This window comes from Gouania willdenowi, chromosome 13, assembly GCF_900634775.1.
Source record: "Gouania willdenowi chromosome 13, fGouWil2.1, whole genome shotgun sequence".
NCBI lineage: Eukaryota > Metazoa > Chordata > Actinopteri > Blenniiformes > Gobiesocidae > Gouania > Gouania willdenowi.
The window spans coordinates 40,398,944-40,426,250 of NC_041056.1; the positions used below are offsets into that span (position 1 = coordinate 40,398,944).

Consider the following 27,307-nt stretch of genomic DNA (forward strand, 5'->3'; position numbering starts at 1 on the left):
CAGCTCAGGTCACTTTAAACAATTTATATATATGTATATATATATACGTATATATGGAAGCCAATAGTTCTGTTTCACTGCAAACATCCCTCTGTATTAAGCAGGACGCTCTGCGGCCGCGTTATTTCCTCATATTTCCTCAATGAGTTATTTTTGTGTGTTGTAATTTTTTTTTCTGTATGTTTACTGTTTTTCCATCATATCATATTTTTACTTTGGGGGCCACACAAAATCACGCCAAGGGCCGTTTGATTCTGACTAGTACCGGTACATTTTCCACCTCTGCAGTTGTGTAATCAGTTTAATTAAACCAGTCTGGTGACAAGTGTGAAGAAATGAAGCGGGTGACACAGCACCCAGCTTAAGTATAATGGTGGTGGCCGTGAACAGAGGGAAGGAGTCAATGGTTATACCTAAAACTGGTATTTGGGATCAACATTTCTAAGGTTAAGCTCAATACGAGCTTTTCCCACAGCCCAAAGCCAGTGCATCTACGATCAATGATTTGTGAATGAGCCACTTCTGCTCGAGCCCCAAAGTGCAGCAAGGTCAGCAGCAACAATGTGAGCTAAAGATCCCATACCCATCCTTACACTATATTGTAGTTTAATTTATCCTTACACTTTATATTGTAATATAGTTTGGACAAGCTCTCACCATCTACTTTAAACTACATTTTATTTTCACAAAAGCCTTTCATAAGAATGGTAACTCATTCAAAGCCACTGACATCTGCTCCTTTATTTTCATCCATCCATTTTCAGACCCGCTTGTTCCTGTTTGTCAGGGTTGTGGGGGTCTGCTGGTGCCTATCTCTGGCTCACACTGGGCGCTAATCCATCACAGGGTAGCATACAGAGAAACAACCACTCACACCCGAATTCACTCCTACGGCCAATTTAGAGACTCCAATCAACACAACTGTCCTGTTTTTGGGATTGTCGGAGGAAGCATCACGTGGAGAACATGAAAACTCAGACAGATAGGACCACCCCAGGGCTAGACCCCGGAGCTAGACCCCAGGGCCTTCTTGCTGTGGGTGGACACGCTAATCATTACTGCACTGACCATAATAAAGACTTTTATGTATCAAAGTATGTGACAGCCAGAGTTCAGTTTATTCTAAGAAATGGAGGTTGCCAATTGTGGTTACAATTTTCTTAATATTGTTTGAGTTCTTTGAATTATGTGTTAAATAAATAAAAAGTGCATTAAACAGGAGGACTGAGAGGACAGACTGGCTGTGGTGGGACTGGGAATGAGACGTTTACTGGGCTGATACAGAGAATATAAAGACCTGGATGATGTAGGAGGTAAACAGATCCAGAAGAGGGCGGTAGAGCAACAATAAGGATGTAAGTAGCAGATAAACACCACAGAAGAAGAGGAGGAAAAAAAGAAGATGAAGAATGAGGAGGAGAAGGTAAGAAGCTGCTTTCCGTCTTTAAAGGTGATTAATGGCGGTCAAACCTTCTTTAGAAGAACATCTGCACCGTTTTTATCTTCCTAACACTGACCGTTCCACTCAGCCCAGTCTCAGGGTAACACGGTCACCAGTTGAACCGTAACACCAGCTCAGCACCACAGATGTCTCGGTACTGTGTAGCATCTCACTGTACGAGGACTTCTATTGATCTATACTAGATATGTGCGCTACTGTTCATATAGATCTATACTAGATACGAAGTGTCTATTAATAACAGTGACGTGCCGTGACCACTAGGGTTGGGTAGTCACGTTGCAAATCGAGACCACTAATGACAATTTCATATGTTTCTGCTGTCAAGTGTTAATTCAAATCAATTTTATTTGTATAAAGCAATTTACAACAAAGTCATCTCAATGTGCTTATCAAAATATAAAATTCATAATAAGAAAGAAAAAACCCAACAACATCCACATGAACAAGCATTTAGCCATCTAACAAAATAAATCAACATCATAATTACCATTAAAGAAACATAAACAATGATTTAATATAGCCTTCATACTCTCCCAACAAGATATATCTCATGACACGTCAACACATCCGTTGATTGTGTTGGAAACACAGAAACACGGAGAAAAAGACAACAACAACAACAACTCAGAACAGCCTCAGTGAGGAGTCGATCCTTCCTTTTGTTCCATTCACTGCGAAAAGTATGAAACATTTTCTGACCTTACCTTTGCTGAAGGTCTGGTAGCTCAGGTGTTGGTCTCCCATCTTTTAATAGCTGTCGTTTTACCTAAAAAATAGTTCATCCTGCCTGCCTGTCATCCTGCCTGTAGTGTTATCCCACCCACTAGCTAGAGAACGTAGCAGCAGCGGTCACGTGACATCAATTCACTCATGTACTGTGAACTTACGTATAGCATTTAGCATAGCGTAGAGAGCTGCCTTGTCATCTTGGGGACCTGACTGTGCATGCGCAAACACGTAAAAACACGCAATGGGAACGGAGGCAGAGGAGCAACGTGCCTTTGGGAGGGGGCGTGGCCTCCCTCTGCCTTACAGCGGAGTGAGACTGTGCAGCTGTTCCAGGAAATAGCGCTGTTTAGTAATTTGGGCTTTGAAACGCACAAAATGCGGACACTTTCAAACTTATAGGTACTGTAGGCTATTGGAAAAGGAAACATTTATAATTTATAATTATATTATAATTAAAACAAATAATCAAAATATCAATTCACCCTTGGGTAGGCACTGCCTACCTTGCCTACCCTGACGGCACGTCACTGATTAATAGGGAAATGTATCAATAGACCTCGGGACTATTGACATGGGAACATACGTTAGTGTTACATTAGATCTATGCTGCATATGGCACTGTTCATATAGATCTATGCTACATACTTTACTGTTCATATAGATCTATGCTAAGGCTGGGTATCGCCAGATAGGGCTGTGCGATTATGACAAAAAAAAACGTAATTGTGATTCTTCTGACAGATATTGCGATTGCGACTCAATTTACGATTAAAAAAAAATATATATTTTATACATTGAGATGCATGTGTTTTTTTTTTTCCAAATTCCATTTTTTTTCCCTCATTTCTGTTTTCCACATACATTTTTTTTTTTTAAATTCCATTTTCTAAAGAAATATCAATAAATCAATTTTTTTTTTAGAAAATATTAGTTTTTAGCTCTTGTGAGGAAACAAAATAAATATTAATAAATAAACTCATAACTAAACAAAAAAGTATGTCAATAAATAAAGTAAGATACAATTAAAAGGTAGATATAAGTTGTACTGTGAGGTAATAAAATATATACTATTTAAGGGATCAATGATTTACTGAATCTGAGCAGGTTTATTGATGTAGTTTTGATCTACAATTTATTTTAATTTAAATTAACCTAATTTGAATTATCCTGATGACATCATTTTCAGACTAATGGATTACACAGAAATAAATGGACACAAGGATACATCAGTTATTTCACCACTAGGGGGCAGAATATTTGACAGTATCAGAAGTGATCATTAATATGCAATGTTTCAGACTACGATCCCTGGCATCGATGGCCTTGTCAACAACAACAGAACAACTTTCTCCACAGATCTTCTATAGCACTGAGTTGTTTAAATGCTCTGAGCAGGTGAAGCTGATTAAAGCTGACTCATAATTTCACGGAGCGCTGCAGTGCTACATGCAAAACGGACGGAGTTTCACAGACAGGTTTAAGTTAAGCAGGCACTGGTTGGCTCTGTATTTAGTAGTCAGTAGGGTTGGGTATCGTTTGGATTTTAACGATTCTGATTCCGATTCTCAATTTCGATTCCTGTTTTAAACGATTCTAGATTCCGATTTTTTGAGTTGTGCAGGTCAACAGGTCAGATTTCACAGGAGAATTCTTTTTACAAAGGTCCCCAACTGCAACTGTAAAACTGAAACTTGCAGTTACTACTTACTACAAACAAATTGACAGCAGTCTAAAAAACAAAGAGCTGCAGCCCAGGTAGATGTGAAACTAAATAAAACAAACTCAAACTCTGGAGCAGTCATGTGACAAATCAATCAACAGTTCTTGTTGAGGAAGATTAAGTTAATGTTGATTGTTCTGCGCTTGCGCGACTTGCGGAAATGACCTTGCGCTGGTGACACCATAATCCAAAATGGCGGAGGCCCGCACTCCAGCCGACACTATTTATTAAGAGCCTTAAAAGACATGGATATATCGAAAAGACTGGATGGACAGAGGCATAACAATACGTGATTTTCACACGGACACACACGGACCTCGGTAAACGTAGTAAACGGAACAGGCTTTACTTGACGGCTGGCACTAGGACCCAGAGGCGGAGTAAATGCGTCCCTGTACTGCATGTATAGGCTGTAATATCACCAGTTTATAATTGTACCTGTTGTTAGAGCTATTATCTTTACCAGAGAGCAACTATTTATTCGTGGTTATTGTTTTCCAGAGTTTTACTGGGCTTTTTACCGGTGATTAGTTTGTATCAGCCTTCCGCTCTGTGGTCCAAACTGAGACCATAGCCACACACACACACACACACACACACACACAGACTGCAGTCGCTACAGTTGCGTTCGGAATGCATCTTATACAAACCCCTCATAAACAAACAGAGCAAGCCGCGGAAACAAACTAGTGCGGGCATTTCGAAAAAAAGAATCAAAATGCAAACATCATCGTAACAGTTCCGGAACCGGTTCTCGTTGCCCAACCCTAGTGGTCAGTGATGATTTGCATAGTTTTTTGGCAGTTTAGACAGTGTTTGGTGTAGGGATGTAATGATTCGATTCACGATACCGGGTTCACGATACGATTCTATCACGATTTATTTTACAAAATGGGACTGTAGACAAATGATGACTGAAAAATATTCCTTTATTTTTTTGGGGAGAAATACTGTACTATTTTCCCTTTAATTTTCATTGTCAAAAAAATCCCTTGATAAACTATTCAAAACAATGCAATTTAACTAAAAATAAATCTTGAATGAAATAAGTATAGGAATGATACAAATGAAGAAGAAGCCTATTAATTTAAATTCTGGTTCTATAGTAAACAATGCAAAACTGCATAATAGTTATTTTTTCTTTTTAAAAGTGCAACTAAAAATGTTTTTGCATGTTTTGTCATTGCATTGTATTTATGTCAGATATTTGTTTGGACCAGCAGAGGGCGCTTGTAACCCAGTGGTCAATTGGCATGCAGTTATTCGAGCAGTGAAGAAGAGATGCTACGCTAGCAGACAGAGCTAATAGAAAAACGTGACTTTTACAGATATTCACGTAATATTACAGATATTCTGTCGGTGCTAAAGGGGTAAGGAATCATTAATGAACATGTTTAAGATTAGAAGGGGGCCAGAAAGAAACTAGTAGCAGATTCTGCCCGCCGCTAACACTTTTAAACAAGAGAAGGATAAATATATAGCGCCCTCTGCTTTTTAAAAAAAGTACTGCGATTCAATTTTCAGAATATTGATGTGAACCGTTATACCTATGAATCAATTTTTAACTGCCTTACTATTAATTGTTACATCCCTAGTTTGGTGCGGTTTAGACTGTGTTTGAAGCGACCAGGACGGGACGGGGAGGGCGGTGCACCTACTGTAACAAGTGGTCCCCGAAGCATTTGGCCATAAGACACGTACTTTTCCCTATGGTGAAGGCGTTTCAACCCGATTCTGTTTATTTCCGCGTTCAACGGTAGATTCTGTTTTCATTGGTCGAGTCCGTGATTCCGTTAACATCAATTTTGTAGGGCCCTAGTGTAGTTTTAGTTAGCACACAACTGAGGGATCACTGAGACTCACTGCAGCGAATACTAGCTTGTGTCCTGTAACCATCTCTGATTTGCCAGCAGCCCAGGAAGACAGTTCTTGGCGATTCTGATTAGTGAACGTGGTGGTGGGGGGGTGGTGGATAGTGACGAAGTGCATGTGGGGCACCGAGCAGAGAGGTCGTCAAGCATACATGCACATCGCATACATGATTCCACACCAAAGGGGAGGACCTCATCAGAATCAGCATTGAGGGGCCAAAATTGATGGACTATGATGCCAGGCCAGATGTTCAGCTGTGGTTATCCCAGGGGAAGAGGGTTAGGAGACCCCACTATAAGAGCTCTGAATTGAATTCCATGGGGTGAAGCAATGCAGGGCAACATTTCTGTTCGTATAGATCTATGCTCGATACGGTACTGTGCATATAGATCTATGCTACATATTAAATAAAATCATGTTCATATAGATCTATGCTACATACGTTCCTGTTCATATAGATCTGTGCAACATACGTTGCTATTAGGGATGTAACGATTAATCGTAAGGCAGTTAAAAATCGATTCATAGGTATCAAGGTTCACATCGATGCTGTGAAAATTGAATCGCAGTACTTTTTTAACCAGCAGAGGGCACTATCCAGAAGTCATGGCGGCGGGCGAAATCTGCTAATACTTTCTTTCTGGCCGCCTTCTACTCTTAAACATATTCATAAATGATTCCTTACCCCTATAGCACCAAAATAATATCTGTAATATTTCATGAATATCTGTAAAAGTCACGTTTTTCTATTAACCCTGTCTGCTCGCATAGCATCTCTTCTTCACTGCACTTAGCTGCATCCCAACCGACCACTGGGTTACCAGCGCTCTCTGCTGGTTCAAACAAATTTCTGACGCAAATACAGTGCAGACTGTTTTTTTTTTTTTAAGGTCCAATTGTTAAGTCCTAAAATACATTTTTAGTTGCACTTTTAAAAAGAAAAATAACTATTATGCAGTTTTTTATTGTTTACTATGGAACCAGAATTTAAATTAATAGGCTTCTTCATTTGTATTATTCCTTTATTTATTTCATTCAAGATTTATTTTGTAGGAGGATGAGTTATTATTAATGGGTTATATAACTAAGAATATTAATTATGATTATTAATATTACTTCAGATTTTGCGGGGTGCCACTCCTTTTAACAGGAGAAATATGTCTACGTTTTTAGACTAAACTCATCAATTTCAAACCAGGGAAAAGTGAATTCTAACAGCAACATCTACACCATAATCACAGCTTTAATGAATCAGAGGAATCAAAGATTATGTTTGACCTTTTATTCAAAAGTCAACAATTAACACAGTCAAAATATCAATTGAAATGGGATAATTAAATCATGATAAAATGCATTTCTAGGCTAATAAAAGTGATTATATGTAATAAAGTGAAATCACTATTCTAGGAGAATGCTAGTCTACTAAATATTGAATAAAAATGCAGGATACATATTCGAATAATAAGATCATAAAATCAAAGAATAAAATCAAAAAGAGAGCTCATAAAACAAAGAGAGGAAGACATACAGGGGAAACGAACAAACATGAATGAGATGAACTGTGTGTGGAACATGTTGTGAGTGTGTGTAAGTTTGTAGTTATGGAAGTATGTATGTGATCTATTGTGGATGAAGTTTGCTGATGAAAGTTCATTCAGGTACCTTACAGATGATGTCAGGGTTGGACCTGGAGGTGCTGTTTGAAGAAATGCAGCAGAACGTGCCACCGTTGAGTTCTGTTGCGTTTCAACAGAGTGTAGCCCCTTCAGCCGTTCCAGGCGGTTCTGGCCTTCGCAGCTGGCTTAGAGAATGGCTCGTGGCTTACCCCAATGGGTCGCAGGCCGGGCTTCTTTCGGCTGTTACGCACGTCACTAGATGCTGGATTCATCCGAACCAAGCAGCTGTTCATTCCAAAAATCTAACTGTTTCAACTAAAAATAAAATGAACTAAATGAAAAGGTGGGGAAGGGAAACGCGTTGAGTATGAAAGCGTCCCAAAACTGAAGTTAGGAGCGGCTTTCTTCCTTTTAAAAGCTTATCTTTGGGACTTGCCTCCCGAGAAGGAAACTTCGTTGATTGGTTTAAAGTTGCCAGCATCTCAGCTGGCTGCCCTTGGGTGTGTATTTATGTGAGACAAAGACAAACAGGAGGGATGATTCCTAGATTTACACATAAACCATAATACTGAGTTCAACATATTCAAATAATCTTTTCAACATCATATCTTGAAATATCATGTATTACGAAAGAGTTTGATACCAAACACGACTGGAAAATAGCCTAGGATCACTTTCGGAACCGGTTAATGAATTTTACTTGTAATTACTCATAAACATAAATGTCAAAAATCATGTTACGCCTCTTTACTATATGGTTGCAGTAGATACCTCGAACTAACTTTTGTGATGTTTTCTGTTATTTTAAGCACTTTGTAAATGATGGAACATTTAAAATAGCATTCTGTGGGTATTAAATTATCTGAAAAGAGTGGAATAGGACAGACAACATTTGCAATTTCAATTTCTGTAGAAACCATTCCAATAATGTTTTCATTTGTAACTTTTCAAACATAATACAGTTTCTTTGTTCTCCCTTCTTCACTGGGACACATCTCAGAGAAGAGGCCTGGAAAGTGTCCTTCTGTGACATCTCACCACAGGGGGTCAAAGGGTCATTGGGACAGTTCTGTGATCTTACAGCATCCCCAAAAGTATCTGTTTGTAAAGGAGGGAGAAGACGGATGTTCTTCCCCCATGTGGAGTCGTAAAAAGAGTTTGTACTGAATATTTCAAAGAGTTGGGTCAGTCTTTTCGGCTACGGTTTTGGGTTCAAAGGCCGCATAGTGGGGTTAGCTATGCACCTCAAAGTTGCGGGGGCAGTTATTGTGTAAACAGTTTGTGATAAAGAAACAGGCTCCTTGGTTAATTCCTGCTAGGAAGAGGGTCTTTAGGCTTGATGTGGTTTGGTTCCCTACAATTTTTAGTTAAATTGCATTGTTTGAATAGTTCATCAAGGGATTCTTTTGACAATGAAAAATAAAAGGAAAATAGTACAGTATATTTAAGTACAGTCCCTTTTTGTAAAATGAATCGTGAGAGAATCGTATCGTGAACCCAGTATCGTGAATCGAATCGTATCGGGAGTTGAGTGAATCGTTTCATCCCCAGTTGCTATTCATATAGATCTATGCTACGTACATTCCTGTTCATGTAGATTTAAGCTACATACTTTTTTGTTCACATAGATATATGCTACATACGGTACTGTTCATATAGATCTATACTACATATTACATACAATCCTGTTCATATATCATTACACAGCTACTTTGGAGCCTTGCCGTTCTGGGTCGCTGGTTGTTTCCGTTTTTTTTTTACAGAGTTCAGTGAAGTCATCGAACATTCTATCGCACATATTTTCTATTGATTACATCTTTATCGCGATATATATTGTTATTGTTTTATAGCCCAGGCTTACTACATATGTTTCTGTTCACATAGATCTATGCTACATATGCTCCTGTTCATGTAGATCTATGCTGATCTATCCTGACATGTCTACAGCGATTTTTTGATTCCATGTTGACCTTTTGTTTAAATCTTCTCTGTGAATAATTGCAGTTGATAAAGGAGATCATGACTCAGCAAAGCCAGGAGACAAAGCAGACTGACAGAGAACCTGAGGAGGTAACATCACAGATCTATTATCATGTTTACTGCAGACTGCTCTAACCTACATAGTTTTACAGCTGCTCACGCTCATCATTAACTGTTTAATATATTTACTGTTTCCCAGAAACTGGAAGTAAAAGCTTTGTTCCAGACCAAGAGGATTCCAGCCAACGTCCTGTTTGGTAATGAAGTTTACTTTTATTTTGAAATGAATCTGAAAAAAGGAAAAAAGCTGTTCCTCACTCTGGTGGTCCTCCTTTTTATGATTCATAACCTCTTGAGGGAAGGGTTTAAAATATGTGTGTGTGGGATGAGTGGGTCCGTCATGGTGCAGGAGGCCCTGTTCTTGTATCTGGTGGAGCAGACGTCCATGGTGGTGGGTAGGCTGCCCCCCTTCCTTCACTATTTTATGCAGAGACTTGTTCTCTGCCACAGAGCAGCTTCCACAGCACATAGTGATGCTGGACCACAGGACACTCCCCACCACACATCTATGGAAGGATTTCAGTACTGAGCCCCCCAAAAGAAGCACATTTTAGCCTCCTCAGGAAGTAAAGGCGCTGGTGAGCCCTTTTTACCAGGCTAGAAGTGTTGGTGCTCCAGGTGAGGTCCACACTTTGGTGTATAACCAAGTATTTGAAGCTGGAAACCATTTCCACCACAACCCCTCTGATGTGCAGGAGTGGGGCGCTTGCCCCTCCTGAAGTCCACGACCATCTACTTGGTCTTTGTGTTGATACAAAGATTGTTTTCTTTGCATCAACCATCCAGATGTTCCACCTCCTTCCTGTAGCTGGACTCATTGAGTTTGTGAACCAGCCTCTGTGGTATGATGGTGTTGAAGGCTGAAGTGAAGTCCACAAAGAGGAGACGAGCATACTCTAGGAGTCCTTGGTGTCCAGGTGTGTGCATGGAGTGTGGACCATGGAGAAAATGTAATCCTCTGTTGATCTGTTTCTCCTGTACGTGTACTGATGTGGATCCACAGTGGCATTGATGGTGTCCTTGATCCGGGTGATGACCAATGTCTTGGAGCACTTTATGACTATCGGAGTGAGGGCCACAGACCAATTCGTTCAGGGACATTACTGTGGAGCCTTTGGGGGCAGGAATTATGGTGGCAGTCTTCAGGCAGGTGGGGGCAGCTGTATGAGGAAGATGGTAAAGATGTCTTTCATCACCTCAGAGAGCTGGTCTACACAGAGCCTCGACACCTGCCCAGGGATGTTGTCTGAGCCAGCAGCTTTGTGGGTGTTAATCCTCTGCAGGGTCCTCCTCACCTCAGCACATCTGCTGTCATGCTGAGGGGCTCCTCACCTAGTGATGCGGTGTGTGGTGGTGATGGGGGAGGTGTGAGGGTCCTTGAGACAGGTGTAAGACCGGTTGAGAATGTCGGGCAGAGAGGAGTCTCTGGGACATTGTGCACCACTGGTTTTGTAGTCCGTGATGCACTTCATGCCCCTCCACATACTCCTTGGGTCATTGGAGAAGTGACCCTGGATCTTCTGGTCGTATGTGTTTTTGGCCCTCCACACTTCAGGTGTTAATGTAAAGGAGGGGGCTACTGTAATCTTTCCTGTTTTATTAACAGGAATGTCTGCTGTGTTTTCCCACTCCACAGGAGGGCAGAGGCTCTCTGGCATTTTTTCCAAGGTCAAAGTGTCAGTTCTGTTGTGTAGGATTCGATGTTAGTATCCCTTGTCTTAGGGTGCTGATGAGACTCTGTGGGGTGATCATTTGGGTGAAGCATTCTTTGGGTTGTCAAGTGGACGCCCTCCTTTTTGGGTGTTTCGCTGACAGGCCCACGACACCTCCAGAGAGTTCAGCAGTGAATCCCAGCGTATCCGGTTCACCCCCTAGATGACATCAACTCAATTTGACAGCCCAGGTTTATCGTTCCTCTTCATCCACAGCCACTGACTGCCCTTTTCAGCAGCCTTGTAGAGGTCTTTGATCGCCAGCCGGTGGTCCGTCCCTCACACCCCCATCTCCTTAAGAAGCCTGGAGGTGGTTACAAACCCTGTAGCCGACATCCACCAGACAATCCTTCGCTTTACATCTTTGTTGCTGCTCATCTGCTGTCTTCACAGCTTCTTGTGCTTATAGACCTCCTCCTCTGCACTCTTCCAGGGCATTCCATGATTGAGACAAGCTTGAGCGAGGCTGACCACTGCACAAGGTCTGGTTGCAGGTTGGTGGCTGTGATCTCCAGTCTCATGCATCACCTAGCTGCCCACTGTCTGGTCTTAACGTGGTGAGGTTTGCTTGACCCTCGCCCTCCCAGACAACTGTTGTTGCCTGCCAGTGGGAGGGTTTTGACACTTGTCCGACGGCTTTCCAGCCCTCTAGGATATGCTTCAGTGTTGCTGGATTTGGACAAAGTGGTCCTGTGGGGTCTTCAGCATACCACTGGCCTAGGTTTGTGGGAGAATAATAATAATACATCAAATTTTATATAGTACTTTTCTGGACACTCAAAGTTGCTTTACAGAATTAAGGGTTTATTCTTTCACTCCACACTTCGAGGTGGTAAACTACTATTGTAGCCACAGACTGACTGAAGGGAGGCTGCCATAGTGTGCCATCTGCCCCTCCAACAACACTCACTCACACACTACATTTATACTAAGCAATGTGGGTGAAGTGACTTGCCCAAGGACACAATGACTGCCACCCAACTGTGGCACCTAGAATTCTCAATGGTCTCCCATCCAGCTACTAACCAGGCCCAGACCTGCTTGGCTTCCGAGGTCTAACAACATTGGATTTTCTCCACTCCTTCCCATGCCATCCACTGTCCTTGCTTTGCCTGTGTCACAGCTTGTGCGCACCTTCCAGCCTCCGCTTCCCGATGTACCTCCTGGACCACCAGCTTACGTCTCTGTGCTGGAGTGGTCTTACTCCAAGCTGGTGTGCTAGCCCCAAGACCACTCCTCCCCTCCTTCATCCGGCCCATGATGTCCCCGTGTCTGAGTGATGCCTTCGCCTGCTCAGTTGCAGCCAGTGGAGTCCACTTCCTCCCGGTGGCCAGGATGGAGGCAGCTTGGGCTACAACTGGGTCACTTCAATCCACTAGCATCATCTCCAGTCGGACTTTGGCACACTTGAGATGGGGAGACCTCTGGTGTCTGCATTTGCTGAACATAGAAATTATGAGGCATTAATCGCCATTTTTATTACACTACAAATGCTTTTTTTTCATTTTAAAATGTGATTATTCCTAGCATTTCTTTAATAAAATTAAAATGTGTAATGGCATAACACCTTATTTATTACAGGCTAATAAACTCCAGTCGCCCTGCTTAATACGGTTAATGGCATTTACTATTGATCAATTATTTTTTTTCTCCGTTGTAGACATCTTGCAAGATTACCTAGCATGTGATTTGATGTGTCAATGTGTTTTTGCTGCACTTGCTAAAGCTAGACATGAATCCACTCATTTTACAGTGAAAAATATGGTGGAAGTGGTTGATATTGTCCCAAAACTTGTGGATGAAGGTTTAGTCTGTGTCATAAAGTCTGTCATATCATAAGACTTTGTTTTGACATTTTCATCTTTCTATTTACTTTGTTAATGTGGCATTAATGTGGCATTTCCCAAGACAACTACAAAAAAATGCAAAAATAATACAAAACTATAAAAATTTACAAAACAAACAAAATGACTCTAAAAACATTAAACATGACAAAAATAAACACACATTTGATTGGCAAATATACACATCAACAACAGAATCAAACGAAACCTTTTTTGTTTCCTGTAAAGGAGAATCCACTCATGGTCTGCAGCTCCAGGATCATCTCCACATAAAGAAGGAAGAGGAGGAACTGTGGGAAAGTCTGGAGGAAAAGCAGGAGACGGATATCACTGCTGTTACTGTGAAGAGTGAAGATGAAGAGGAGGAAGCTCAGTGTTCTCTGCTACACTGGAGACAAAGTGAGGAGAACATCAAAGGAGAACCTGCAACCTGCAGCTCAGCCAAACTCATGAAAGTTGAACCAAATGGAGACATCAGTGAAGGCCCAGAAGCAGCAAACACTTGTACACAACCAGACAGTGATGGAGAGGAAACAGACTGCTCTGACACTGAAGACAGTGAGGATTGGAGGGAACCTTTGTCCCAGTCTGAAGCTCAGAGTGAACACATGGACATGAGCTGTGAGAGCTTTCAAACATCTGAGGTTAGGACTGAGAACAACACCAAAAGAACATCACACAACAGAGATAAACGCTTTGGTTGTGACGTGTGTGGGAAACGATTTGGACACAGAGGACATCTGAAGAGTCACATGAGAATCCACACAGGAGAGAAACCATTTAGTTGTGATGTTTGTGGTCAAAGATTTCCTTATAAGACAAGTCTTTCTGGGCACATGAGAACTCACACAGGACAGAAACCCTATGGTTGTGACGTTTGTGGTCAAAGATTTCCTTATAAGACAAGTCTTTCTGCGCACATGAGAATTCACACAGGACAGAAACCCTATGGTTGTGACATTTGTGGTCAAAGTTTTCCTTATAGGACGAGTCTTTCTGGGCACATGAGAATTCACACAGGACAGAAACCCTATGGTTGTGACGTTTGTGGTCAAAGTTTTCCTTATAAAACAAGTCTTTCTGGGCACATGAGAATCCACACAGGAGAGAAACCTTTTGGTTGTGATGTTTGTAGTCAAGGATTTCGTCACAAGTCTGATCTGAAGAACCACATGAGAATTCACACAGGAGAGAAACCTTTTGGTTGTGAAATTTGTGGTCAAAGTTTTACTCGCAAGGAAAGTCTTTCCGGTCACATGAGAATCCACACAGGAGTGAAACCTTGTAAATGTGATGTTTGTGAAAAAGGATTTAATTCCAAATCTGAACTGCAGCGACACATGTTAACCCACACAGGGTAGAAAGCCTTTATTTGTGATACTAGAGCAGGGTTCACCAATTGGTGGGTCTGGGTCCGGATCCACAGGGGGCACCATGCGAACCTTCACACACAGACTAAACAGGATTAATGAATGAAAACTTATTGTAGCGCTTAAACAGTGGGGCAAAAAAGTATTTTACTGCCACCTATTGTGCAAGTTGTCCCACCTAAAAAGATGAGGTCTATAATTTTCATCATAGTTACACTTCAACTGTGGGAGACAGAATGTGAAAAAAAAAATCCAGGAAATCACATTATATGATTTTTTTAATATTTGTTGCAGCATTTTGAAGCTCATTGTTTTACAAATATTGTTTATTTTTAATTTCTGTCCATTTTTAATAAATCTGCCTTTTTTCCTGGACTTACGTGTGGTGTGTGGACATTAATGGAGGACTTCAAAGCAGAAAATGTGTGTTTTGATGGTTCCTGTAAACCCAGTTCATACCTGTCAAGTATCCCGTTTTGGCTGGGAAACTCCCGTATTGTACCCCCCTTTCCCACCATCGTCCCGTATTAGTATTTTCCCATAAATATCCCGTATTTTAATGTTATAATAATTAAAAGATGCCTTACTAAACTGAATGCCGTCACTAGCCTCGCGAGAACTGCCACCTGAAATGGCCTGAGTGACAGTTCTCGCGATATTAGTGCCGACAGCGACAACAAACCCGGAAACAACTCAGAACAGAGATGATGAATGAAGACGTTCCGGCAAAAAAGATTATTTTTCTCCAGCTTTGCCACTTGGATCTGATGCCAGATCATGCGAGAGTGTTCCATGGATGGGATGTCTGAAGGAATGGCCAGATGTTCATAGCGCCTTGGATTGTTTCCTTAAATTCTCTGCTTTGCAGAGGGATGCCAGATGAGTTTTAATGTCAGCTTGGAGAGTATTTATGCCCTCCTTTTCCACTTTAGAGGCTTTCTTCCAATGTTTCCTGAGCTGTCTCCTTTCTCGGATGAGATGCTTAATCTCCTGCTGCCTTCTGGAAACTGGTGGGGTTGTAACCTTTTTAGCATCTTCAACCTCTTTAACCCCAAACCTTCTGCCCCATAATGGTGGAAGATGTCTCCCATTTTCTCCAACTTTTTTTCCACTGTGCATCGAAGTTGCTCAAGGGTCTGTGTCAGGTCAGTATTCACCATTTCCCACAGCTTCTTGTCAGCAGCACTGGGCCACTTCACATGCAGTCTGCACCCTGGGAGCCTCCTTTCAACTGCAGGTCTGGGAGGTTGGTTTGTTCCACCACTGATTCTGTGCTTGAGTTTTCATCTTCCATGACATTGGTGCTGATGCACTGCAAGCTATGGTTTGTGTCCAGTTGCTGTGCTTCACTCGACTGATTTGATCCCTTTCGCAGAAAGTAGTCAATGCGAGGCCCTTGTCTCTCTTTACTCAAGCACCTTTTCTTTCCCTGGTGAATCCTCAACCCACGGTGAGATGTAATCTTCCTCCTTCCACAGGCACATATCTGTAGTATGTGGCCTGCTGTTGCGTCAGTAGATTTGACAATTGCTGTGGTGTTCTCTTGCACTGTGCTTATGTTACTCGTAGTCGTTTCCGGTCCAGTCGTTACCATGTTATCAGCCAATGAGTCTTCTTCCGCCCCCGGTCTCGCAGACTCTGGGGGTATTCTTTTACAATGCCTTTTTGTAGCTACGACGGGTGTCTCTGACATGCTACAAAGCATGAGAGACTACGGTCATGGGCAGCTAACCCATGACTGTCCCAATGGAGTCTATTCCCTCCTGCCAGCTGTCTCTCCATGCCGTCACAGGGGCTTTCCCCTGTTGTCAGCTGATCTTTCTCAGCAGTCACTGAATAGGTCCAGATAGTTAGATTCTAAAACACAGGACAAGATGTTAATATCCTTTTTGTGTCAGCACGTACAAAAGTTGATGAAAGAGCCTGACCCAGGAAACAGAACACCCCCCCCCCCCCCCCCCCCCCCCCCCCCCACAGGGCAAGCAAGGGCCTAGAATGCATCGTCAGTAGTGTTCCTCTGGATCATAGGGTGTTTTGGCCATTCACTATACACCCTCCCCAGAGGTGGCCAGCCACAGGGTGATCAGCCCATAGCTTGCATCCAAGGCCCATGCATGGCATGGGCGCCCTGCTCCCCAGAGCCAAGCCTGAGCCGACCGCATACCCCAACCTGCTATTTGGGGGCCCAAGAGGTATTGTCCCTCTTCAGCCAGAGCCACTGGCTGCTTCTCTCTGCTGACTCCGATAAAGCTTTGATGGCTGCGCGCTGACTCTGGCCCCTGACTCCCAGGTCTCAGAGTAGTTTGGTGGTAGATGTTGCTACAAACCCTCTGCATCCAACCTCCACTGGGTGGACTTCTGTATTCCAGCCGCAATGTTGTGCTTCTGCAGCTAGTTCGGCATAGTGCAGGTGTTTTCGCTCATATGCCTCATCTATGGAATCCTCCCAGGGTACAGTGAGCTCTATGATGTAAACCTTCTTTATGGAGCGGGACCAAAGCACCAGATCAGGTCTTATGGTGGTGGTGGCGATCTCTGCAGGAAACGCCAGTTGTTGGCCAATATCTACCAGCATTGCCCAGTCACGTGCTAAGCACAGCTGGCCTCTCTCTGATGGTGCAGAGCTGCTCCTGGTTGCTTTCACCCCCCCACCGACAAAGGCAGTTGTCCATGTGGGGTTGGATATTGGCAGTGGTAGGGAATTGATGGCAGATCTTTTGCCCTCCAAGGCGCCGCAAGGCTCTTTAGGACTTGGTTGTGACGCCAAGTGTACCGTCCTTGGGTGAGACTGGCTTTACATCCTGTTAGAATGTGCCAGAAAGAGGCTGGCCTGGAGCATAGGGTACAAGCTGGGTTATCCCTAAACTACTGATGGAGATTGGCAGGTGTTGGTAGGACATCATAAGTAGCCCTGATGGTAAAGCGCAGACTCTGTGCTTCCATGGCCCACACCTCTCTCCAGCTGAGCCTTCTCCTCTCCACATTGTCCCACCATGTCCACTGTCCCTGTTTGCCAAGGGAGACCCCCTTGGCCCACCTTGCAGCCTCCTCCTGACGACAGACTTCATTCGAAATAAAATGATCTAGATTTATATCATATATCACCATTTTGAGAAAATATATTGAAATATGAGTTTTGGTCCATATCACCAGCCCTAGTAGGAAAGTTCACAGCATTTCAGTGTTAATAAAGGTCGACCTACCAGATTCTAATCACATAATTGTATTTAGTAAGTGGTTGACAAGTGGCTATTTTAGATTTCTTGTACATCTATCTTAAAATATAAGGGATACTGGAGCTTGGTTGGGCGGGTGGGACGGCTCGTTGTGGGCGCCAGAAAAGTTCCCTTATTTTTAAATCCAAAACTTGACAGGTATGCCAGTTTGAATCAGTCCACTATGATCCCAGCATAACGTAACACAACAATGTGGAGGCTTCATTCTCAGATCATCTAACTCCACCTTAACATAACCATGTTGCCTTAAGAATCAGGACTGATGGACAGCAGTGGATTCAGCTTCTGAACTACTGAAAAAAAGACTTGATTTACAATACGGATGTTGATATCCGACAGGTTTGATGTTTCCTTATCGACTAGTCTATTACACTAGGTTTTAATAAAACACTTCACATTAAGCACAAAACAAAACTACAAGTTAAAACATTGTGTGTTCAATACTTATCTGAAAACATCCTTTGTATAACTAGTTATGAGTTTAAATACTAGTGAGTTGTGCACGCTGTGAGACTCTGCTGAACATCAAAGCATCTCCTCAGTGAATAATCAAAGGAAGCAAATCAAACAGAAAACAAATAATGAGCTCTGGAATCAATGCTTGACATTTCTTTTGTTTAAAGTTTACAAATGTTTGAACAATAAACAGTTCGACAGGCAGAAGCAATATTATTGATCAGTAATCACTGTGATCAACAATCACAATGAACTATGGCAATTACACAAAAAGCAACAAAATAAATAATAAATCAGTTATTACCATTCAGCTCTCAATGATGACATGTTCAGGCATCAAATATTAATTGAACAGGAAATGTAAAAAGAGAGAAGTGTGGAATATCCTCCTGTTACTGAATACAAAGTAAAGCTTTGACTACTTTATGATTCAAATGGAGCAGCCATGGAATCATTAGCAGATACCACCACGTTTCATTTAAAAACACCTCCAATAAAATAAACTCCTCACGTCCAGCTACTGTTTAATGAGGCTCATCTTTCACCTGTAGCATCATAGTCTGAAAGTTTTGTCTTTGACTTAAACTTAAACTTGTTTACTTTTTATCAAAAAGGATTTTCCACACAGTGACTTTTTTTTTTTTTTTTTTAGCATAACCTCCTACGGTGCAGGTGAGAGTATATCAGCACAGCAGGTTTAAATACTCTGCAGTTTTTACATTTCTCACCTGAACATTGATCATTTAAAAGTATTGTTGTTCGTTTTTCACGTCTTGCTTTGTATTTATCACACTTAGTTTTATAAAAAAATTAAAAAAAACATGCTGCTGATACATTATTATGTCACTTAAAAACAAATCAACAAACAACTTGTTTTTATGCAGTCGACTACAATACTGTGGACGTGTAAACGTTTACACACTGAAATTCTTCATTTACAATCAGAACAGATTAATTTCATGCCACGAATCAAAGACTATATTATTTCTCTTGACATTATCAACACTGTGATTGGTCAAACCTGAAGCTGATGTGTTGACTGTCACAGCTTTACTCACAGACGGCTGCATTTGTTGTTGGAGGAGGAGACGGAGTTAGAACAAAATGACCCAGCTTTTCTGCTGACTCAGCATTTCTGGAATGAACACGTGAAAACCAAGATTCAAACCTCCTCCAAGATCCAAATCTGCTTTTTTCGAGATATTGTCGCTTATCTTGATCAATGATCTTGATCATGGTACCAGGATCATTCACACTTTAAAGGCTTGGAAGACATTTTTACCCTCATTAAAAACCACACAGTAGGTCACAATGTATGGACACACCCATTTTTTTGTTTGTTTGAAAAATCTTGATAAAAACGGCAATATGGAACAGATCGGTCAACTACAAACACAGATTTTTTTTTTTTTAATTTTAGTATATTAATCTGGATCCTGTACTCTAAAAGTTAAAAGGGATGCCAATGTTGATGGCCCTTTATTCCAGATTTTTTTTCGCTTCTTTTTTTTTTTTCGATTCAGATTTGTTAGATAATTTCCCTTTATTTCAGTATTGCTCTCTCGATGTAAAAAGATATAAAAAGCTACAAACCTAAAACAGAAATACTGGTAAAGTGAAATTTAAGTATATATAATGTGGAAACACTTAATATAAGATAAGCAGAGCCGGCTCGCCCAATAGGCAGTATACGTAAATGCTAAGGGCGCCATGACCTAAGGGGAGGTGCCAGAAAATTGGGAATAATTTCCCCTTAAATATAATCATATTAATACTAGTTATTACTATCAAGTCCTAAAATGGAAATGCAAACACAGATTCAAATATAAAGCAATGCCCAATTCATAAATAATATTACAAAATAAGTGCCTGCCCCAACCCCTTTTGTACAGCTTTTGTATATAGTTATTGCGTATTATAAATGTAGCTTATGCATGGATTTCATATTTTTTATTTTTCATTTTTTAAGCATCTGTGTTTTGTGACATGTGGTGTTATACATTAAAGACAATGGTAAAAACAATTCTATTCAATGTCTTTTGTTCAGTAAATCACTGATTGGGGCGCGGGTGGGGGGGGGGTGGGGGGGCACCACACTGAGTAGAGCCGGCTCTGAAGAAAAGCAATGTCACTTATGATACAGTGTACTCTGAAACTAATGCCAATAAAGCATGTAACAATTTAATGCAACATATCAAAGGTCAATTCAGTGAGTTTTTTTTTACAGTTGGTTATTGTTTCAAAAATAGAAATTAAAAAGTAAAGAAATCATACATCAGATGTATTAAAAAAGTTTGGGACCAAAAATACATTGTATAATAAATATGTTTCTAATCCTATTCTGCTTACTCTAAATATCTACAAAAACTTCAGGAATAACTGTATACATTCATTAATATACACAAAAAGGAAGTATTTTCATGGCAAAATAAACAACAATTCAAATGATATTAAAGAGACTTGGAAGGTAATAAATAAACTTGTGCAAAAATAATTTTTTTTCCCACTTTGTTTGGAGCAGATGACAGAAAGTGTTTTAATATCTATAAACCCATATCTACCATGTTTCTCAAAAGTATTAGAGAGAGTGATTTATAATAGGATTGTCTTTCATTTACCCTAAAACTCAATTCTTTACAAACATCATTTTTGGTTTTCATAAAAAATCACAGCACTTATATGGCCTTAGTTCATCTAATAGACTTTGTTTCCTCTGAATTAGATTTGATGAATACATTTGTTTGCAGTAATCATAACATTCTTCTGGCAAAATTTAAAAAATCTGGTTTTCAGGGCTTTGCTTTCAAATGGTACCAAATTATATTAGTAGTAGATTTCAGTTTGTTTGCCTTAATGGTAAAAATTCTGCTGGGGCTGTAATTCATTGTGGTGTCCCACAGGGATCCATATTAGGACCATTATTATTTTTAATTTATATAAATAATTTATGTAATGCCTCACAAGCTCTTATTTCAACAGTGTTTGCTGATACAACTTTAGTTATATTTAATACACGTATAAACCAAGCCAATGTGGAATTATCTGCATTGGATCCATGGATTAAGTGAAACAAACTCTCTTAACATTAGAAAATAAATAAAACTATATTATATTTTGTGGTAAAAAGAGTTTTGTAACGACTTTTAAACTTTTCATTTCTTTTGTTCAGTTAACTCGTGTCTCATCTACGAGATTTCTTGGTGTCATTGTTGCTGCTGCTCTGTGGATGTGACATGTTTTTCCCCAAAGAAAAACTAGGCCAAAAACACAAAGAAAGAAAGAAAGAAAGCGAGAGAAGGTGAAATGAGGGAAATCTGCTGCTTCCGCAACTTTTCAGAGGTGAGCTTTAAAACACTCACATCTTTTTTTTTGGCACAATATTATTTTGTTTCAATCTTAGTTGGAAATACAAATATTAAAATATATATTTTGCTGCCACCAAGTCTTAAGTAGGTAGTTAGTGTCCCTATGATTCTAATCATTCTATCTTTACCTTTTATTAAACTTGTGTGTGTTAGTTATACCCCTCCTCCCCCCAAAATGTGGTGCTACGCCCCGTACTGCATCACAGGCATTGGACAGGTGGTTAGAGCTACCATCTTTACCAGGGACAACATATTTATTCCTGATTATTGTTTTCATAGATCTATGCTATTTATGTTCTTCCCGTTCATATAGATCTATGCTAAATATGGTCCTGTTCATATAGATCTTTGCTATAGACTTTACTGTTCATATAGATCTATGCTACATACGTTCCTGTTCATATACATCTAAGCTGATCTATCTTGACATGTCTATAGTGAACTTTTGATTCCACCTTTTGTTTAAATCTTCTCTGTGTATAATTGCAGTTGATAAAGGAGATCATGACTCACCAACGCCAGGAGTCAAAGCCGACTGACAGAGAACGTGAGGAGGTAACATCACAGATCTATTACCATGTTTATTGCAGCTATTCTTAGTTTTTTTCATTCATCATCTCTGTTCTGAGTTGTTTCCGGGTTTGTTGCCGCTGTCAGCACTAATCTCTGCCACCTGAAATGGCCTGAGTGGCAGTTCACGCGAGGCTAGTGATGGCGTTCAGTTTAGTGAGGAATCTTTTAATTATTATTACATTAAAATATGGGATATTTACGGGAAAATACTAAAATACGTGAGTTTCCCAGCTAAAACGGGATACGTGACAGGTATGGTAATGGCATAACAACATATTTATTATAGGCTGATAAACTCCACACATCTCGCTAAATACGGTTAATGGATTTTAATATTAGTCAATAATTTTTTGTGGTAGAATGAGATTTGATGTGTCCATCAGTTTTTGCTAGACCTGAAAAATGATGGTGGAAATGTTTGATATTGTCCAAAACGTGAGGGTGAGGGTTTAGTCTGTGTCATAAAGATATTTACATTCCAGAAGCTGAATTCTGTCATATCAGGAGATTTCATACCAACATTAATCGCAAGTTCTGACATTTCCGTCTTTTTGCCCGTCTGTTAACGTTGAACAATAATGTGTAAATGAGTCACATTTTCTTATACAGGGTTTCTCAAATGGGGGTACGTGTACCCCTAGGTGTGCGGGATGGCACTCAAGGAGGTACTTGAGAGAGTGGAAAATTATTAAATGTGATCTTGGGTCTCATGATGTTTATTTTTAGTTAAAAATGATCATTTTGATAATGATGATGTAAATTATATTTATTAGAACATAAAATAAATAGTCTTGGTCCCACACTAGGCGGGAGATGGCCGGAAATGATAAAAACTATAGAAATAAATCTGTTCTGGAGGCACTAAATCAGTGTTTTTCAACCTTGGGATCATGACCCCTTGTGGGGTTGTCTGAAATTGAAATGGGCTCACCTGAAATGTCTATTCAATTCATTTTAACTTTATTTATATAGCGCAAATTACAACAAAGTCATCTCAAAGCGCTTAACAAAATAAAGTCCATAGTAAGAAAGAAAGAATCCAACAAGATCCACATGAACAAGCATTTAGCGACAGTGGGAAGAAAAAACTCCCTTTTATATACAGGAAGAAATCTCCAGCAGAACCAGGTTCAGAGGTGGAGAACATCTGCTTCGACTGGTTGGGGTTAGTGAACAGAAGAGCAAACAGAATAGGATAGAATGATAGACCATCAGAGTGTTCCAGACTAGTTGAGCTGCGAGCCATTGATCAGGAACCAACAGCTCCAACATCAAGACACCTGAAACAGAAAAGAGGGCAAGGAGAAGGCACTGACTGCAGGAAAAACATGATACACTATGATACACTCGTTCCTAGTGGTGAGGTTAATATTAAACGTCTTGTGACATCCTCCATGCTCTGAAATGCTTCCACTACAGACAAGGTTTCATCTTGTACTGGTCACATGTAATGATATATGAGGTGGACATCAGTGTAAATGGTGTGAAGCAGTGTGAGCATTATGATGGGTTCGAGTAACTGATAAATAACTCATTTTTTAAATTTAAAACAACACAAAATGTTAACTGTATTCCATACTTTCACTTTCTCAAATATAAATTTATTTAAAATAAAATGCTCTCCAAAAACACACACAACAACAAAAATAAACAAAATTGATAGAAAAATATACACAATTCAAAATCAAACAAATGCTTTTTTTTTTTTCCTGTAAAGGAGAATCCACTCATGGTCTGCAGCTCCAGGATCATCTCCACATAAAGAAGGAAGAGGAAGAACTGTGGGAAAGTCTGGAGGAAAAGCAGGAGACAGATATCACGGCTGTTACTGTGAAGACTGAAGATGAAGAGGAGGAAGCTCAGTGTTCTCTGCTACACTGGAGACAAAGTGAGGAGAACATCAAAGGAGAACCTGCAACCTGCAGCTCAGCTAAACTCATGAAAGTAGAACCAAATGGAGACATCAGTGAAGGCCCAGAAGCAGCAAACACTTGTACACAACCAGACAGTGATGGAGAGGAAACAGACTGCTCTGACACTGAAGACAGTGAGGATTGGAGGGAACCTTTGTCCCAGTCTGAAGCTCAGAGTGAACACATGGACATGAGCTGTGAGAGCTTTCAAACATCTGAGGTTAGCACTGAGAACAACACCAAAGAAACATCACACAACAGAGAGAAACCATTTGGTTGTGACGTGTGTGATAAACATGAGAAAAGTCTTTTGGGACACATGACAGTCCACACAGGAGAGAAACCCAATGAATGTGATGTTTGTCAGAAAATATTCATCACCAAAACTAATCTGAATAGACATATTAAAATTCACACGAGAGAAAATCCATGTTTTTGATGTTTGTATTAAAGGATTTTCTTCCAAGTCTGATCTGAATAGACACCAGAGAATTCACAGTAGAAAGAAACCCCTTACAATGTGACGTTTGTGTTTTAACCAGAAGACATATCTGACACGTCACATGCTTGTTCACATGAGAGAGAAACTCATTGGTTGTGAAGTGAACGTGTTGGTCAGAAAACAGATGTTGCATGAGAATCCACATGGGAGAAACCCTTAGGATGTGTTGTGTGTTAAAGTGTAGAAATATTACAATATGTGGAACTTATTTTATTAAATACCTACTGAAGGATCAAAATAAAAACAAAATTTAAGATGAAAAACTTTTGTTTCAGAAACATGAATCACCTGAGGCGATTTAAACATTTATGAAGCTAAAGCAGCTTCTTTTAGCTCAACTATCTTAAATTTAAAGCTCATTGGTTTATAAACATTGTTGATTATTGTTCATCTTTATCCATTCTTAATAAATCAGCCTTTTTTCTAAGTGTTGGACCTACGTGTGGTGTGTGGACATTAAAGGAGCAGTCCACAACTCTCAGATCCCTTCTCTTGCTTGCTGCTCTCTTGCCCTGCCTCCAAAGTTCCTCCCTCAGAGGAGCTAACAAGCTAACGTTAGTCCGACAGCAACATCCCAGTAATATGACATCCTCTGATAAAAGCATATTACGGCAGTGCTTCGCTCTCTCTCAATGCAGCAGCAACAACACAGTGTCCCTTACAGCAGCCCAAACGGAGGCTGCTGCGTGCACATGAACAACACATGCACCACAGAGTTCTAGTGTAACAATTACAAATAAAACATTATGTAAATCAAGCAGCAGTAATTACCTTTCAAGCAGAAAAGTCACCAATTCCATCTTCTACTCCTCCAGACCATACACTAAAAAAGACGGCGCTCCAGCACCAGGAAAGGGGCGGGGCATATGAGCAACATCTGTCAGTTAGCCCATCAAACACTGGCTGTGATTGGTTCTTTTTGCTCGTTCGCGGTGCATTCTGGCAATCTGCCAAAGGCTGCAGGAGCAGCAGGGGGCGGGGCTCAATGAGTCTGTTTTTTTTTTTTTACAAATATGACAAAGTCTCTTTTATAAGAGTTGCAGACTGCACCTTTAATGGAGGACTTCAAGTAGTAACTGTGTGTTTCGATGGTTCCTGTAAGGATCCCAAGGTTTGCAAAAATATTGAAACAAATAAAAATGTGTTGACATCAAAAAATTCTCTCTAAGCCTGGCTGCTGACTAAAATTGAGACGAAAAACACGTTTTGCAAGTTTATTGTAGCACCCCCATAATTTCCTAAGTTGGCAGCATTAGAAAAAAAATTATCTTTGTTTAAAGAAACTCTTAGAGACATTTAACCTGTAAATAGACCGACTTTATCATAAAAATGATTACAGAGTAAATGATAATACACAATGGCCTCATGTAAAGGATTTTCAATATTCACGAGTGGTGAAATAACCCAATGTTGGGGTCCAAATAAAAAATGAAGTCGCGTAATGAAAAAATAGTTTCATATCCCAAGAAATTGTTTTATACAACTTCATACTTTTTTCCAATTTTGAGGGGTTTGCATGTCATGTCCACCAGATACGATGTACATCAGATCTTTTTGTATATTCTGAGAGAGTAATTAAGAGTAATAGAATTAATATTATACCAAATTTCAGTTTCATATGTGATGTAGTTCCTGAGATATTGGAAGCTGAAAATGGAAGAAAAATAAGGGTGTGTGAAAATCGACACATACCCCCCCCCCCCCACTAAATTGTCCATGTCTCAAAAAAATATTAATCCATCAAACTAATAAGTTACAGTGTGTTTATTGAATAATAACGGAACAATTGGTACATTTCAGAAGAAACTGGAGATGTGTTGGTATAACCCTATTATTATTATTATTATTGATCATTGATTGTCGTCCATTCTCATTTCAATCGTCATTCGACCCTTCATTTACTGTATTGCACTTTGCTCTTGCTGTTCCTTTTTTTTCAACATGTTATAATTGGCAGAAATCATTTTGACAAAGAAGAGTGAAGATGTTAAAACTAATGTTATTTTCAATCAAACATGAATTATTTGAGTTGTTGAGTTGAGTCTTGTTGTCAGGTGAAGTAGGAAAACCACATTTTCTCTTGTCTCGTTTGTTTGAGATCATCATTCTTACTCATTAAACAGCTGACGAACACTGATCTGACTCCATGATCAGCTGTGTTGTGTCTACTACTTCCTTCAAACATCTTTCTTCATCATTTCCCACAGCAAACAGATGAAAACCACTAGGTGGCAGTGGTTACCAGCTAAAGTCATCTGTTCATGAACCCGATAACCTCTCAGCATTACATCACAGGAATAAACCTGTGTGTGTGTGTGTGTGTGTGTGTGTGTGTGTGTGTGTGTGTGTGTGTGTGTGTGTGTGTGTGTGTGTGTGTGTGTGTGTGTGTGAGAGAGACTCCCTAAGTCCACCCTGCTTGTTTATTGGAGCTTTAACACTATTAGAACCTATACCTTGTGTTATCAACTTTGGGGTCAGGACCCCATTTGGGGTCAGGAGACACTGGGACAGGGTCGCCAGATGTCTTCAAGAAACTAGAAATATTTTTTTTAACAGTTTGAGCCCATTTTATCAGATTTTTACCCTTTTTCTGCAACTCCACCAATATTTTAACCTATTTTCATATTTAATGCATTTTTGCATTAAATATGAAATTTTGCATTTTACTCCCATTTCTGTCACTTCTCTATCACATTTCAATGCCTTTTCAGCACATTTTTTTTCACTTTCAGGATATTTTCTGCACTTATAAACTCTTTCCACCACTTTTTCCACCTAATCTCACATACTGTATGTTGACCCGTTATTGTCACCTTTAACCTCTTTTCACCATATTTCATGTTTATTTTTGCCAATTTTACCACATTTACGATTTGTCATGCCCGTTATTTTAAAGC

General features: G+C 40.2%; 1 protein-coding gene across 2 annotated transcripts; it reads left to right on the forward strand.

The window, feature by feature from the left end:
- Nucleotides 1-1,255: 1,255 nt before the first annotated feature.
- Nucleotides 1,256-24,906, forward strand: LOC114474031 (zinc finger protein OZF-like). Of its 2 annotated transcripts, XM_028463898.1 has the most exons (5): nucleotides 1,256-1,423; nucleotides 9,404-9,469; nucleotides 9,579-9,636; nucleotides 13,224-13,394; nucleotides 23,713-24,906. In XM_028463898.1, exons 1-5 carry the CDS (start codon nucleotides 1,403-1,405, stop codon nucleotides 24,345-24,347), a joined length of 951 nt encoding a protein of 316 aa, XP_028319699.1. In that variant the 5' UTR covers nucleotides 1,256-1,402; the 3' UTR covers nucleotides 24,348-24,906. The 2 variants fall into 2 exon arrangements, with proteins under 2 accessions (XP_028319699.1, XP_028319698.1); XM_028463897.1 differs by lacking the exon at nucleotides 23,713-24,906 and having other exon boundaries at nucleotides 13,224-14,616.
- Nucleotides 24,907-27,307: the final 2,401 nt, after the last annotated feature.